The 14,001-nt window shown below is 42.5% G+C and overlaps 1 protein-coding gene across 3 annotated transcripts in view; it reads right to left on the bottom strand.

Annotated features, from left to right (window-relative positions):
• Positions 1-11,825, bottom strand: part of LOC143338142 (disabled homolog 2-interacting protein-like) — a 146,383-nt gene extending 134,558 nt beyond the window's left edge. For 2 of the 3 annotated variants that reach the window (XM_076758323.1, XM_076758325.1), the window contains exon 1: positions 11,494-11,825. In XM_076758323.1, coding sequence (XP_076614438.1) covers positions 11,494-11,533 — 40 coding nt within the window. In that variant the 5' untranslated portion in view covers positions 11,534-11,825. The remainder of the gene's footprint in view (positions 1-11,493) is intronic. The other variant, XM_076758324.1, reaches the window with a different exon arrangement.
• Positions 11,826-14,001: the final 2,176 nt, after the last annotated feature.

Raw genomic sequence — 14,001 nt, 5'->3', positions numbered from 1 at the left:
CACACTCTGAACTGAGAAATTAGATAAAACTTGCAGCTAATTAAATAACAAAAGACCGACTACTTTTAAGCAAGATTATTCAACAATTCCTTGAACAAATAAGGACAACAAAAGCAACAAAGCTAAGCTGACAACTTTCCCAGAAAACTAACCGTTAGATTAGCATGTTAGCTTAACTTAGCTAACTCGCTTTCCCACCGTCCTGTTGTGTAGAAAATATGGAACTGTATGTTAACATAAAATACCATACTGGAAGGTTGTGTGAGAGACAAGAGACAAGACAAGAGTTATTACCTACAAACTGAGCTGTTTCAAAGCTGTTCTCCATCCTTGTAAAGGTCCGACGTTCAGACACGTTTTTCTCGTCTCAAAGCAACGGCACCAGTTCGACGTTTGGCGGTGGCTACTGCCATCTAGTGGCGATAATTGAGATTGCAGTAAAGCCGCTTAAGAAGTAAGCAGGTGAGCTTGTCTGTTTAATAGCAGTGTCATTGCATTTAAAATAACACAAAACAAACAAACTAAACTTAGTTAAAACCCTAAAGGCTAACTTCTCCCACGTGCCACCGCTGCTGCCTCATATGGCCACGGTGCCTGCTTCTGCTGCCTTGACTTGTGGCACCAGGCCAAGGCACCTGCATCGCACTCACTCAGGGATAATGGTGGCAGCCCTCTTCTGGATGTGGCTGGTGGTCCCCATTAATGGTTGCCCAGGCGCAATTCAAGCATCCTAGAACTGGATCACTTAAATGGAGCAGAGAGCCCATTTATGTCAGTTACACCTGTGCTTTCATCCTGCCACAAGCCAAAATGTCTCTGAAAAAGGTGCACCTGCAGCATAGCTCTAGTTACCTTCAATCTGAGCAGAGCTCTATTCAGATAACTGGAAACACCTGTCAGGGTTTGCATGGCCTTTAAATATGGACCTGATTCTCTTTGTTCGGATGGCCGGACAGAAAAGGCTGGACGAGGCCTTGGCGGATATGACAGTGCAGAATGTTCAGACATTTTCTATCACTGAAGACGACGTCTTCAGGAACTTTGTGAACATCTTGGACCCTAACCACAATATCCCTGCTATCAAGGCACTTGTGATATAGGCAAAATACAACTAGAGAGGAGGCCATGAGATGAGGTGGGTCTCTGCTGGTAGCCTAACTGCTGATGTGGACCTCCATGTACGTGGCTTTGGCACGCCATGTTGCATGTTGCAGATATTAAAAACATCTGCAAGAAGCTGACTTTTTTTGCGAGAAGACAGTCTTTTTTTACATGTTTTACATTTACTGCATCCATCTTAAAGACAACATGATCATTTAATAAAATGACAACATTCCTAGTGGGAGAAAAAATCTCTGTAACTAGGTATTAAAAAATACACACCTGGGAGGGTCAGGGAGCTGCATTACTGGGTCACCTGCAGTTTACCTGTGCCAGTTTCGAGTAGCTGCTCAGCACCTCTGCACACAAACATCTTCAGTGTTGTGTAAGAGGATTTTTTTCAGCAGCTCGCAAAACCGTTTGCTGGAAGAGAACCTGCCTGAAACTCAGCGAGGCTGAGCAAATATTGTTTTGAAATTAAAACCTGAAAATGAAAGAGCCTGATTACAATGTTCTTTAAATCTACTTATGACACACTGTCGCTTTCACTTTGCACTCCACATTTTCACTCAAAACAGATACATAAGCAGTGCTTGGTTTTGATAAGTGTTTCTATCTTGAAGTGAGAAAATCCTTTTTTTAAACCAAATAAAAGGGTATGATTAGGTTAGTCTGCTCTCTTTGCATTACTACCGACGATTGTAGGGCAGTTATGTAATCAAGCACATTTCATTAAAGCTCAAATGAATAGGGAAAAGAGAAAATAGATCATGTATTCATTGGGCTTGTGTATGCATGCACTTATGCTGGTGTCCAAGAAAGCACGGTGTCATGGTTAAGTGTGTTTCACTGTGTTCATAAAAGATTAGGAGTGTTCCCATTAGATAGCAGCTAGATGCTCTAATCCAACGACAATGACAAGCGTGGCCACATCGTGTTTGCATATACTTATAGCCATGCTGCTCTGCTCCCTCATGTGTTTTACAAATTAGTGGCTGACTACAATCAATAGCTGCACAATATTAGCATTTCACCCCCCTGCATCAATAGCCGTGGTCCGCAATATGACAATAAACCTCACCTTTCTCCAGCTGCTACAGCGTCCTGCTGTCAGGTTTTGATAGAGCACATATAAAAAGGCTAAAACCCAATGGTATTAGATCCATATTTCAAGGTTGGGGGCAACGCAACACAAACATTTACTTTGAAATTTCTGCTTTCCTGTTCCAGCAAGAGAAGACAATGAAGTGAGCAACAGGAAAAAATGGGAGAGGATGTGATCCAACATGGGTTCCTGAGTGAAGCGCGAACACAGAAGACGTGAGCGTATGTAGGCTGCCTCGCTGATCTACCCAGCCGACTGCGTTTGGAGCCTAATCTGAAGAAAATGGATGTTGGCGAGTTTATAAATTTAACTTTTCTCAGAATATGTTAGGTTCTGTTCACGGGTATCACACGAGTGCTATGAAGTTAATATTGACTCGCCAACACGTCTCTGCATCTACGACTCCCACAGAATATGGATTCCAGCCTCCCAGCTCACCTATCCAGACTTTTGCAGGAGTCTGATTTAGAAGTTTGGAACATCGTTTTCTCACTGAAATACCCATCTGATTCAATTTACATATTTTCATTTCAAGGAGTTGCTTTTATGTGGACCACATCCACATATTTTGTGCAGATGACCTGCATATGATCGTTTTTGGATAAAAACACAATCAGCGGGGGCTCGACAGCATAAGATTTCTTCCTTTCTGTTGACGCTTCAGCCTCTTCTATTTACTTCCACCTTGCTCAAGCATTAAGCTGTTGAAAAGACCTTTCTCATGGAGGACTTGCCAAACACAGGTGTAGCTAATCACATTAATTTTGGCTGTGCTACCCACACATCTAAATGATGTGAGTTCCAGGAACCTGCTATTGTGCATGCTGGCAAACTGGACTGGCTTCTGACAACAACAATGGGGTTGCAGCCTTGATTTATTTTATTAGCTATACCCTTTGCTTTTCCTACTAAACACAAAAAGTGTATTACAGTAGCTTGGCTGGACGATGTAGACTGAGCACTGACTTGAGGCCAAGCTCAGGGTAATATGATGTGACAGTCAGTGGATCAGAAACGTGCTGCTCAATGCACACTGTTTTCCACATATCTAAATCTTAAAGCATCATTCTCACTCGCTCTTGTTCCAGCCAGTGCCGTTCTTCAGGAGCCGTCTGTCAATTTTTAGAGTAAATAACTTGATTTTTGGCTTAATATCCCCGACAAATCACGACTGCTTTAATATTTGCCCCTGATTCATGCGATACAAGCAATATTGCAGGACACATTTAAACTGTCAGAGATAGAAACTGAATTGGGAAAGGCAACAGAGCAATGTGGTGTGCCCTCATCATAACCCACTGAAGAAGCACTCAGGAAGAGACGCGTCCATTTAAATAGCAAGTTATAAATCCTGCCTGTCTGCATGCTGCTGGCTACACCAGAATGCTCTGATGCAGCTTTGACAGATTTAGAGCCCCTGGATTCGTTGCGCTGCTGATGGGAGCTTCATCTTGTTTTCTGCTCATACAAAGCAAAGCCGCAAAAGGCCACAAGGTAAGCCCACATGCAGAGTCGGTGATTGAACTTCCTCTCAGAGCTTTCCGGAAATGCCATGCAAGCAAGTAAATGCCATGAGACTGCCTGGCAGTTTTAGTTGTCCAATTCAAATGCACAAATAAACGAGAGTTTGGAAATCTTAATTTAATTTGAGTTGAGGTGAGATTGCGCAGCCTTTATCGCTATAGAGGATGTCACACTGCTGCTGACAACCATCATTTACTCTTGGACTTCACTGTAGCAAGCTCAAAGAGACGGCAGTTTTAAATGCGCTGTAGCAGCATGGAGATACGACTGGAAATGCTGTGTCAACCAGTCTACAGCATAATGGAGCAAGCTGGAAAAAGAAGGAAACGTCTGTGCAGCTGCTGCTGCTTTCCACACCCACAGCGCAAATATGAAGCCTGAGCAGTGCTGTAGCTCCTGGCCATCAATTAAAATTTAATCTGCAGCCCTCGGTCAGGTGAGGAAACGATCAAGGATCAATGCTCTACATATGAATGCGTTCAAGCTCTTATGAATCACTGTCACTAGACTTGCCAAGCACACAGGAGGCGTGCAGACACAACCCAGGCAACTGACAACTCGATCGGTTTCACAGAAAAACATGATAGAATGACAACAGAGTGACATGCACGCCTCCCTTACAACATTTGTTTTCAATCTAAACAGCATGGTATAAAATACTATTGAAGTTGTAGAGGGAAATGTTGTGACTCTCCATTATTCTGATAAAAGAATCGATACAAGGTCACACAGATCGAGTGAGCCAAGCACCACTTGGGTTATAATAAGTAAAAGAAACTCAGCAGTCTCTCAGTTTGTCTATCGAGTAAGTTGTTGCTCTACATCTGTGTCTGGTTTTACTTTGGATTTTGAAATACAGGAACTTAAAAGTTCAGGTAATTGTCACAGGCTTGACAAAACCATAAAGGAAAAGCACACAGTGTATTCTGTGTGAGACAGATTAGATCATGTTTTAGAGGTTAGATTTCAGCAAGAAACAGACTTTGCAGCGAATAGCAGAAGTAGAATTTTATAAAATTCAAAATACATCCAAAATGCAGTGTCTGAAATACAGACCAATATCTGAATTTGTGCTCGGCCATTAGAGGGGGGAAGATTTAAAATCATATAATGGCAATAAATGTGATCGCTGTGCTGCCATATGTTGTGTTTGGAGGGCTGAGTTGGTTCCCTCCTGCTGTGTCAGCTGGCACACCTGCTTGCAGTCAGGTTGATTGGCTTGTTAGAAGTCCCACTCACACACAAACACACACACAAAATCTACTCTCACACAGTTGCAGTGGAGCAGCAGAGCCCAGTACATGGGGTGGGATTGACTTTTGGGGACATTACATGAGCATTTTATTCCCTAACTAACCACTACAGCGAACATTTACCCTCATCTTAACTACTGAGTCACATTTGGACACAAGCTGTCCGTCCCCACTTAGCCGGTATCATGAATTTTGTCCCTGGAAGTCATCCAGTAGACACACAAACATAAGTTCTTGCACATTTGTGAGGACCCTCACTGGCATACTCCCTGGACCATTACCATAATTTTAACCACATCTAAACCTTACCTCAACCATAACCTAAACCTAATTTTCTCCTAACTCCTAAAACCACGTCTGAACCTTAAAACAGCCCTTTGAAGCTATGAGGAGTGGCCAAAATGTCCTCAGTCTGTTGGTTAAAAACATGTTCCTGTTCTCACTATGTAGCAAGTACAAGTACACACACACACACACTGAAAGACACACTTAGAGAGAGAGACAGCAGGTTGAGCCTCGGGACAAACCAGCTGCTGTTCTCTCCAATTACCAAATTTCTTTTAATCCGTGTGCTGCTAAACGTCGATGCGGGCCAACATATCAACTATTAGTTTGCTATGTTCTCAGAATAAGAGCTGGACTGTGAAAACTAAATGTGAAAAAGGACTGTCTGCAAGTAACATTGTGTCCCTGTGTTTCTGTGATGACATGGCCTGATTAAAAGAATCCTAAAAACAGAGCCGAGAACAAACTGAATGCCTGGAGCAAAATGAAAGGATTGTACCTGAGAGGCAACAGAAAACAAGGGATTCAAGCAGGTCAATAGAAGAAAGCCTTAATTTCCATTTTGTAGCCTCTTCACAGTGAACTCCAGTCACCTTTGACTTTCAAGCCTTGACTTAATAGTAGATTTTGAGTCATATTGCTGGTGAGTAGGAGTTGTGGAGGCAGTGCTACACTTGACTGCAATGGAGGATGCAAACTGACCCAGACTTTGAACTCTCTTGATGTTGAGGAGCCGTGATGGTGTGTTAGTGCCATCTAAAACAGCAATAAATACTGCTTATCAAGCTGTATTGAAGACTTTTCCTTTGATTCCATCAATGGACTTTTTAAAGTGCCCTTTGTTTGTATCTAACGAGACACCAAATTGGTGTCTTGGACAGGTGTCTCCAATGCCCCTATAATTAAAAGCCATTCTTGTTTCTTTGCAGGCATTTGGTGGGCCAAAGCCATTTTGACAAGAGCACCAGCTACATGTTTTCGTGGGAAGAAAGTTGCATTCAAGGTTCCTGTGCTTTGCAGAGGATTTATTTCCATTCTGTAGTCTCAGGATACCTGCAGCAGTTCTGTCCTCCTCGATCTTTCTCTTTTATTTAGCCGATTGTGATTCACCTAGATCCTTTCCAGCTTCACTCTGGTAGCTTCAGTTATTTTAAAGGACGGCGTTGCACCCTTGGAAAACTAGATCAAACTCCTCTTTATTCATTGGTATAAAATAACTTACATTTGTGCATTCGAAAAACAGAGCACCAGATGTCTTTCACTCTGCTATCTGGTTTTACATGTTAGTATCCTGGTGATTCACCTATTGTAGTGTCTCACTGTCATTTAAATGAAACTTGTGTATGTACTTGCATCCTTCACTGGATTAAAGGCTGTGTGAAAATTTGATCATCTGTTACTGTGCAGGCTCCCATATTCTAGTTTTTGAGCTGACCTTAAACTACATTGCCCTGGTGTTTGATGACGGCTCATGCTTGGCTCACCAGTGTTTATCGTGGTTGACAAAGGATTTATATGGACAGACCTACGGCTTTCTTCTCCTCTACCATTCCAGACATGTAGCCTTGATGTTTTCCATGCACAAAAGTTTCAAAATCAAAATTCAGAGAAAGGACTGCGTGTAAACCCAAGAGGTGATGTATTTAATGAAGTGTCTCTGGTTTCTTTCATGAAGGCAGAACCAGCAGAGAGCTGAGACTGCAGCACTTGAACTTGCAGTGTCACTGCATCAACGGTCCAAAATTCTGGAACGGAAAAATATTCTTTTAAAAAGGTTTCCCCTTGAAACTGCCGTCATTTTGAATTAGATATTGGAGTGATGCTCACATGTGTGTGTGTGAGAGACTCATTGTCTTCAAAGAGCTTATGGTGAATTGAATGTTGGATGAAAGAATTCAAATTTCTATTGGATTAAATTGTTACAGTCCTTCCTTGAATGATGACAGCCTGCATGAAAATAAGCGCAAATATGATGCAAAAGCTTTTGTGACAGATGTCGTTTTTCATTCATTATTACAGAGCAATGAAAAGGATTAGGTGAGTCAGACTTTTTGCAAACTTCTTGTATAAATATGTTCTTTCGGATATGTAAAACAGGCTGAATTAACAGCTTTACATTTTCGTAAACAAGTCAGTAAGATGAGCATAAGTTCCAGTTATGCTTCCTTCATTAAGAATTTCATAATATGTTTTTAAATGCGTTGTGATTTTGTATTGATGAGAATCAACAATCAGAAATTCAGCTTTAACATATTTTGGATGTGCTTCATCAGACTTGCTCATATATTTCAGTCGTTTGTTTGAAATGCGAGCTTTCGCCAGAGCTGTGTGAGTGTCTTTTGTTTGCTGCTTATACTTTATGGAAAATGCATGCATATTTCAAGAAATGTTTGCCAGTTCTTTTCAGTGCATTTTGGCTCTTTGATAAAGAGTTTTGCACATTCAAACTGTTGTAGAAACTGTGCCAAGGCAATCGAGAACGCATTGTCATCAGAAAGAAAGAAACCAGAGCCGCATGCAGCAGAAATGCATAGCAAAAAGAGGCTGGGAGTGCATGTTGTTTGCCCCTCTGTTTCATGTTTTAAGTCATTCTATTGGTGGTTTACACCTTTTCTCTCGTTACCTTCCTGTGAACCTTCACATTTCTCTCTTGCACTTGCACACATTATGTAATCCTTGCTCGCCACCTGCTATTGTCACTGCTGTAGGCCAACATAACACACTTAAGGATAAATTATGCCTTTCTTGTTCATGCTGAGATTGCACTCTTAATAACCCCCCATCTGTCTAAGAAGCCCACGAAGCAAACAGTGCATCTGTACCACAGTCCCTGAGAGCTGTGCTGCTGTGTTGTTCTGTTCACAGATTAAACGCAGCAGAGGTGACGTGAATCAACCAGAACTGGAAAATATACCGATAATGATTTCACCTGGGAGCTCGGATAGAACTGGTGATGGGTGACAGACGAGGTGTCAGAACAGAAGTGATGTTTTTGAAGTGTCTGTAAATCATGAATGGCACAGTGGCAGCCACAACAACATTAGGTCTTGGTTTCTTCCAAACACCACTGTGCAACTTGGAGTCGCAATCTAAAGCTCGGTATTTTTGTCAGTCATTTAAACAAACTTCAGCTGTGGAACTCAGACACAAGGTTTCTGTTTTTAGAATCTAATCACTGACTGCTGCTTCAGACTTTAACTGTGCCACTTTTGTTTCTGCTCTCATTTTTCACCAGTTGAAGTTAAAGATCTGAGACATTTTGTATGTAAGCAAAAGGCTTAATGCTCTCAAATCTTGTTCAAATCTGTGTTACTGAGTGCTTCTCCTTTGCCAACATACTCCCTCCACCTGTCAGGTGTGGCAAATCAAGATGCTGATTAAACAGCATGATTGCTGCACAGGTGTGCCTCGGGCTGGTCACCACAAAACGCCACTCTAAAATGTGCAGTTTTATCTTTTAAAAAAGGACATTCATTAGGTACTGAACTACAGATTTCACATGACAGAAGCTAAACATGCGTCAGTGTCAGGTGTGACCACCATTTGCCTCATTGCAACAGTCTCCTTTGTATAGAGTTGAGCAGGTTGTTGATTGTGGTCTGTGGAATGTTGGTCCACTCCTCAGTGGCTGACTGATATTGGCAGGGACTGAAACACGCTGTCACGCCGATCCAGAGCATCCCAAACATGCTCAGTGGATGACGTGTCTGGTGAGAATCCAGGCCATGCAAGAACTGGGATGTTTTCAGCTTCCAGGAATTGTGTACAGATTGTGTACAGATCCTTGCCCCATGCTGCAAGGATCCGTGCACACACATTGTCATGCTGCAACATGAGGCGATAGCAGTGAATGAATAGCACAGCAGTGTGCCTTAGGATCTCGTCATGGTGTCTCTGTGCATTCAAATTGCTATCAGTAAAATGCACCTGTGTGTGCGTCTGTAAGCAATGTCTGCCTGTACCATAACCCCACCTCCACCATGGGCCACTAACGTTTGTATTAGCAAACTGCTCACTCACACGACACCATACATGCTGGCTTCCATCTGCCCAGTACATTGAAAACTGGGATTCATCTGTGAAGAGAACACTTCTGCAAAGTGCCAGACACAATCAAAGGTGAGCATTTACCCCCTCAAGTCGTTCACGACAATTAACTGCAGTCAGGTCAACTCTCTGCTGAGGACGCGGATGAGCTTCTCAGAGGGTTTCTGACAGTTTGTGCAGACATTCCCTGGTTCTGCAAACCAACTGTTGCACCAGCTGGCCGGTGGCTGGACACAGACAATCTTGCAGGTGAAGAAATCTGGAGTTCACTGCTTTTTTTTCAAGATAAACTGCACATTTTAGAGTAGTCTTATTGTGACCAGCCTGTGCAGTAATCGTGCTGTTTGATATGCCACACCTGTCAGGTGGATGGATTATCTTGGCCAGGGAGAAGTGCTCACTGGCACAGATTTTAAGACATGAGCCTTTTGTGTCCATAGAAAATGCCTTACATGGCTTAACTTCATGAAAAATGGGAGCAAAAACAAAAGTGCTGCATTTATATTTTTGCTCGGTGTAAAACAGAGACAGACAGTGAGAGATCAGGGTCCGTGTACTGAAGCCAGCGTTTGTTTTTCCATCGGGGCCATCTTCATGTATCCTTTGATTTGAGGCAGGAAAAGAAGCACTGTGCACCTTGCATCCCACTTTTGGGTCACCTGTCACAGTGACATACATTTCAGTGTGGCATGGGCAGGACCCGTCAAAACAAGACATCTCCTTTATTTTGGTAATTATGTAGCACTTAACAGGCTTTATTTTCCCCTCTTGCGTTCTGACCGACACAATAAAATAGCCTCACAACAAATAATTTGCAGTGTGGTCAGCTTGGAGGAGGACAGGTAACCTTACCCAAATACAGCAGCAAACCCCTAAAAATCAAAATAACAGGCAAAGTGTGAAGAGCTTCCTCTCACGATCCTAAACCATGCAAAAATGACAAATGTTTGTCTTTCTATTCATGTTGTAATGAACTAATTTCCATGCCTTCTGCCCAAAGCATGGTGGGATATGATCCCCCTGATCCTCCCAGAAAAGAAAAGTCCTATACAGACATGAATAAATGCACTTCTGCAGCAAATCAGGTAGTTCTTTACCTGTTAAATAATGAGAAAAAGTCTGTGAATGAGGAGCTAAAAACATCATTTGAGCTGTTTTCGAGTCATTCAGAGTTAAAATTGAATCCAAATTAAATTTTTGCCTTCACCATACAAAGTCTCATTATTTGCTGAGGTCTTTGTGATTCTCAGGCTCGCAGCGAGTCGTCTTAATGAGTTTGATGCTGTGCAATGATGAAAAAAAACCCAACTTCTTATTATAATTCTTCCTACTTTAAATCCTATAACCCCACAGTGTGGTTTCACCAGTTACCGTAAATCAAAATAAACCTGACCGACAATTAATTTTTACCTCCAGTTGAACGTTTTACTCGCTCCAATCAGATGAGTTACATAACAAATGAAAAGATGTGTGCACAATCAGTTCCCGGCTGAGTACCCAGCAGGATCATCCTCATCACCAAGGACAACTGTCAACCTCCACGGGGCAAACACAGCACATTTAAACACTCTCTTCCACTGTTAAGCAAACCAAGCCACTGTGCTTTGATCTCCCACTTTTCAAACTGCATGTATGAGCTGAATTTCCATAGCAGTCGGAATGCAAATCGTACCATCTCTACATAGGAGGACACTAAAAGCAACACTTTACTGCACACGGTGTAAGTTAAAGGAAAGCACGGAAATCCCAAGCAGCACAAGCTTTGTCATTGTATCTAGGTCAGGAGAATGCAATATTCTCCCGTCCATATGTACTTTCACAGCTGTGCTTTGGATGGGAGGCAGCCGTAGTAGCAGGAGCTACTCCACCTTAATGTACTCCTTCCAGCACTGCCATATGGAAAAAGGTACACCTCCTGTTTTTCTATAATAACAATCATTATCACCTCTAATAGCACAACACATGCACTCATGGGCATGCATAAGAGAGAAAGAAACACAGAAAGGAAAATGGACAGATGGATATAAAGAGGGAGAATGGGAGAGAGGAGCCGGGGAAACAAGAGAGAGAAAATAAGAATGTGTCATTTAACAGTGGGGGGGGGGGGGGGGGACAAGATGGATAATGATGCTGGAAAAGAGAGTGATGACAGAGATACACATCTAATTTTGCATTTACCTGACAGGGAATCTGAAGACAAGCTCTCTTGCTGCTGCATCTTGAATGTTGGCTCCAGTGTGAGACTCTGTGTGTGTGTATGTGTGTGTGTGTATGTGTGTGTGTGTCTCCACAAGCCACAGAGAGTGAGCAAGCCAGCACGCCTCACTGTGTGTTTTGATGACGGAGTTGGCGTAGCAGCTCAGGGACTGAGCGAGCAGAGCGAGCGAGCAAGCGGAGCCAGGAGGAAGGTATGGGAGTAGAAATGAGCTTCTTTATTACCTCGCCAAGTGTCTCCAATTTAATTCTCAATTTCTCTCATTCTCGTTCTCTGTGAGTGTGGATGTCTGTGCGAGGAACACATGTAGTGCAGATGGTGATTTATGAGTTGCACAGAGGCAGGGAGATGGGAGGAGCATGGGAGGAGCATGGGGAGGGAGGGATGAAGAAGAAGAGGAGGTGCTGAAGAAAGGAAGAAAGCAATCACCTTTAGTGAGGGCTTACTCACTCTGGCACTGAGCCATTACCCTTCCCTCGCCTGCATGTAACCTTGCAATGCAGAATAATAAGCTTGCATGTAAGACAACATCTGTTTGGCTGTTTGAGATCTTATCTTTAATGAATTTGCGGTCAGTGAAGAATGCACAAGGACAGTACTGTATTAAAACTTGCAAGGCTTACTGCAGTCTGCAGGAAAAGTACGAGAATCAAACTGTAGGTTTCCTTGTAGTTCTGCATGTCTGGAGCAAAAACTTTTCCCATGGACTTCACCGAAGCTCCATACATGCCCTCAATAACAGCTGATATGACACTTATCCTACTTGGCTTCACTTCAAAGTCCTCTGTCCGTTTACAGATCCGTCCATCTTGAGGTCACATCAGTGTTCCTCCACGTCACTGTTTCTCGCAGCCCTGTCGTGACCGTGACGTGTGCTCATTAAGCGCGACGTTCATCCTTCACACAGGCTTTTGTTTGTTAGCTTTCTACCATGTTGCATGGACCACAGAAGCTTTAGCCAGCGAGCACAAAGCTCCTCTTCCTCTGCGCGTTAAGAATGGTTGTATTGCTTGCTATGATGAATATAAAAGCTCATTCTGAATCTATTAAAAAATTCCATCTTGGTCTACTATGAGAGCATATTATTCAATAAAGCAAGACTTATAAGAAAGCAGAAAAAAACATAATTTTATTCTAAAATATGCATTCAAATTAAAAAAGTAGATCATCTGCCCTTGGAAGCAGAGCTGGGATGCTGTATAATCATGTTGCACCTCCCCAGGAAGTTTTCTGCCTGGAGTCGCTGGTCAGGACTCTCTTCCCGGGCCATTAGTAAACTGCCTGCTGCTAAAATATTCCTCCTACTTACAGCACAAGGGGCAGCTCCAGCCCCTTTTCCAGACTGCCCCACTCTGCCCCTGGTCACCAAAACTGCAGCCAAAAATCACCTGTGCTTGTGTGCTTACGTCCAGTAGTACAAAGACAGGGCTAAGAGTAAGAATATAACACCAAATTAGCTTTCTGATCCAGATCAGGTGCAGTAATCTACTTTACACCCAAGAACTCTAACATTAAGGAACATTAAGGAACAGCAGACATGAATTTGAGAAACTCTAACTGTTGCAGCAATAGCAATGAGACTCTAGTGTTTTTTAATCTATTTTCAGTGGAAGTAAAATCTTCTGACTCTCATGCTATCAGTTTGCAGATCTTGGTCATTTACTGAGAACACCCTTATTGTTCTTAACAATGTGGTCCAGACCTCTGCTGGATCCAGACATCTGTACTAAACTCAACAAAGGGAAATGGGATCAAATCAATATCAGTGATTTGTCAGACAAGCCATTGCTAAATAGTGATAGTTGTTAAAGCACTTCAAACCGCCTCATTGTTAAAGTGCTGTTTAAATAAACGTGCCCAGCATAAATGGGTGAACACACAAAATTATGAAAGCAATAGTATGTCTGAGTAGGTCTGGCAAAGCTTGATGGCCAGACTTTCTTTAGCTGAGGTCATTTTTTATGACGGGAGCAGCCACATTAGCTCTACGATGTTCCTTCCATGCTGATGCTTTTGAGATGCATAAACAGTTATCTCGGCAAACTGCGGAGGCTAAATTAAAATCTGGCCTTCTGCTATTCATGCAGACTGTCATCTGGAAAAACACACCACCACTACTGTGTGTTTTGTTTTCATCGTCAGTTATTGCAACTTATTGTTTCATGTGCAGAGTCATCTCACGTATTTCCTTATCTTCATATTTGGCTTCTATTGCACTGTCTCTGTCTTATCGATGCCGCGACTTTAAATTGTTATTATTGTTGTTATTTTTGTGTGGACCCCAGGAAGACCAGCGATCACTTTGTGGAAGCTAATGGGGATCCAAAAAATGGAAAATAAAGAGCAAAGAACAGTCTTTTGAAGCACTCTGACGCCTTGCTGCTCCTCTTTCTCTACCATATTGATCTCTCTCAGTTGTCACAACTGTTTTTCACCTATTTCAGTACTCCAGAAGCCTGTTTTTATCCACT

This window comes from Chaetodon auriga, chromosome 19, assembly GCF_051107435.1.
Source record: "Chaetodon auriga isolate fChaAug3 chromosome 19, fChaAug3.hap1, whole genome shotgun sequence".
Taxonomy (NCBI): Eukaryota; Metazoa; Chordata; class Actinopteri; order Chaetodontiformes; family Chaetodontidae; genus Chaetodon; species Chaetodon auriga.
Note: the sequence above shows the minus strand (reverse complement) of the source record. Positions and strands in the feature narration are given on the sequence as shown.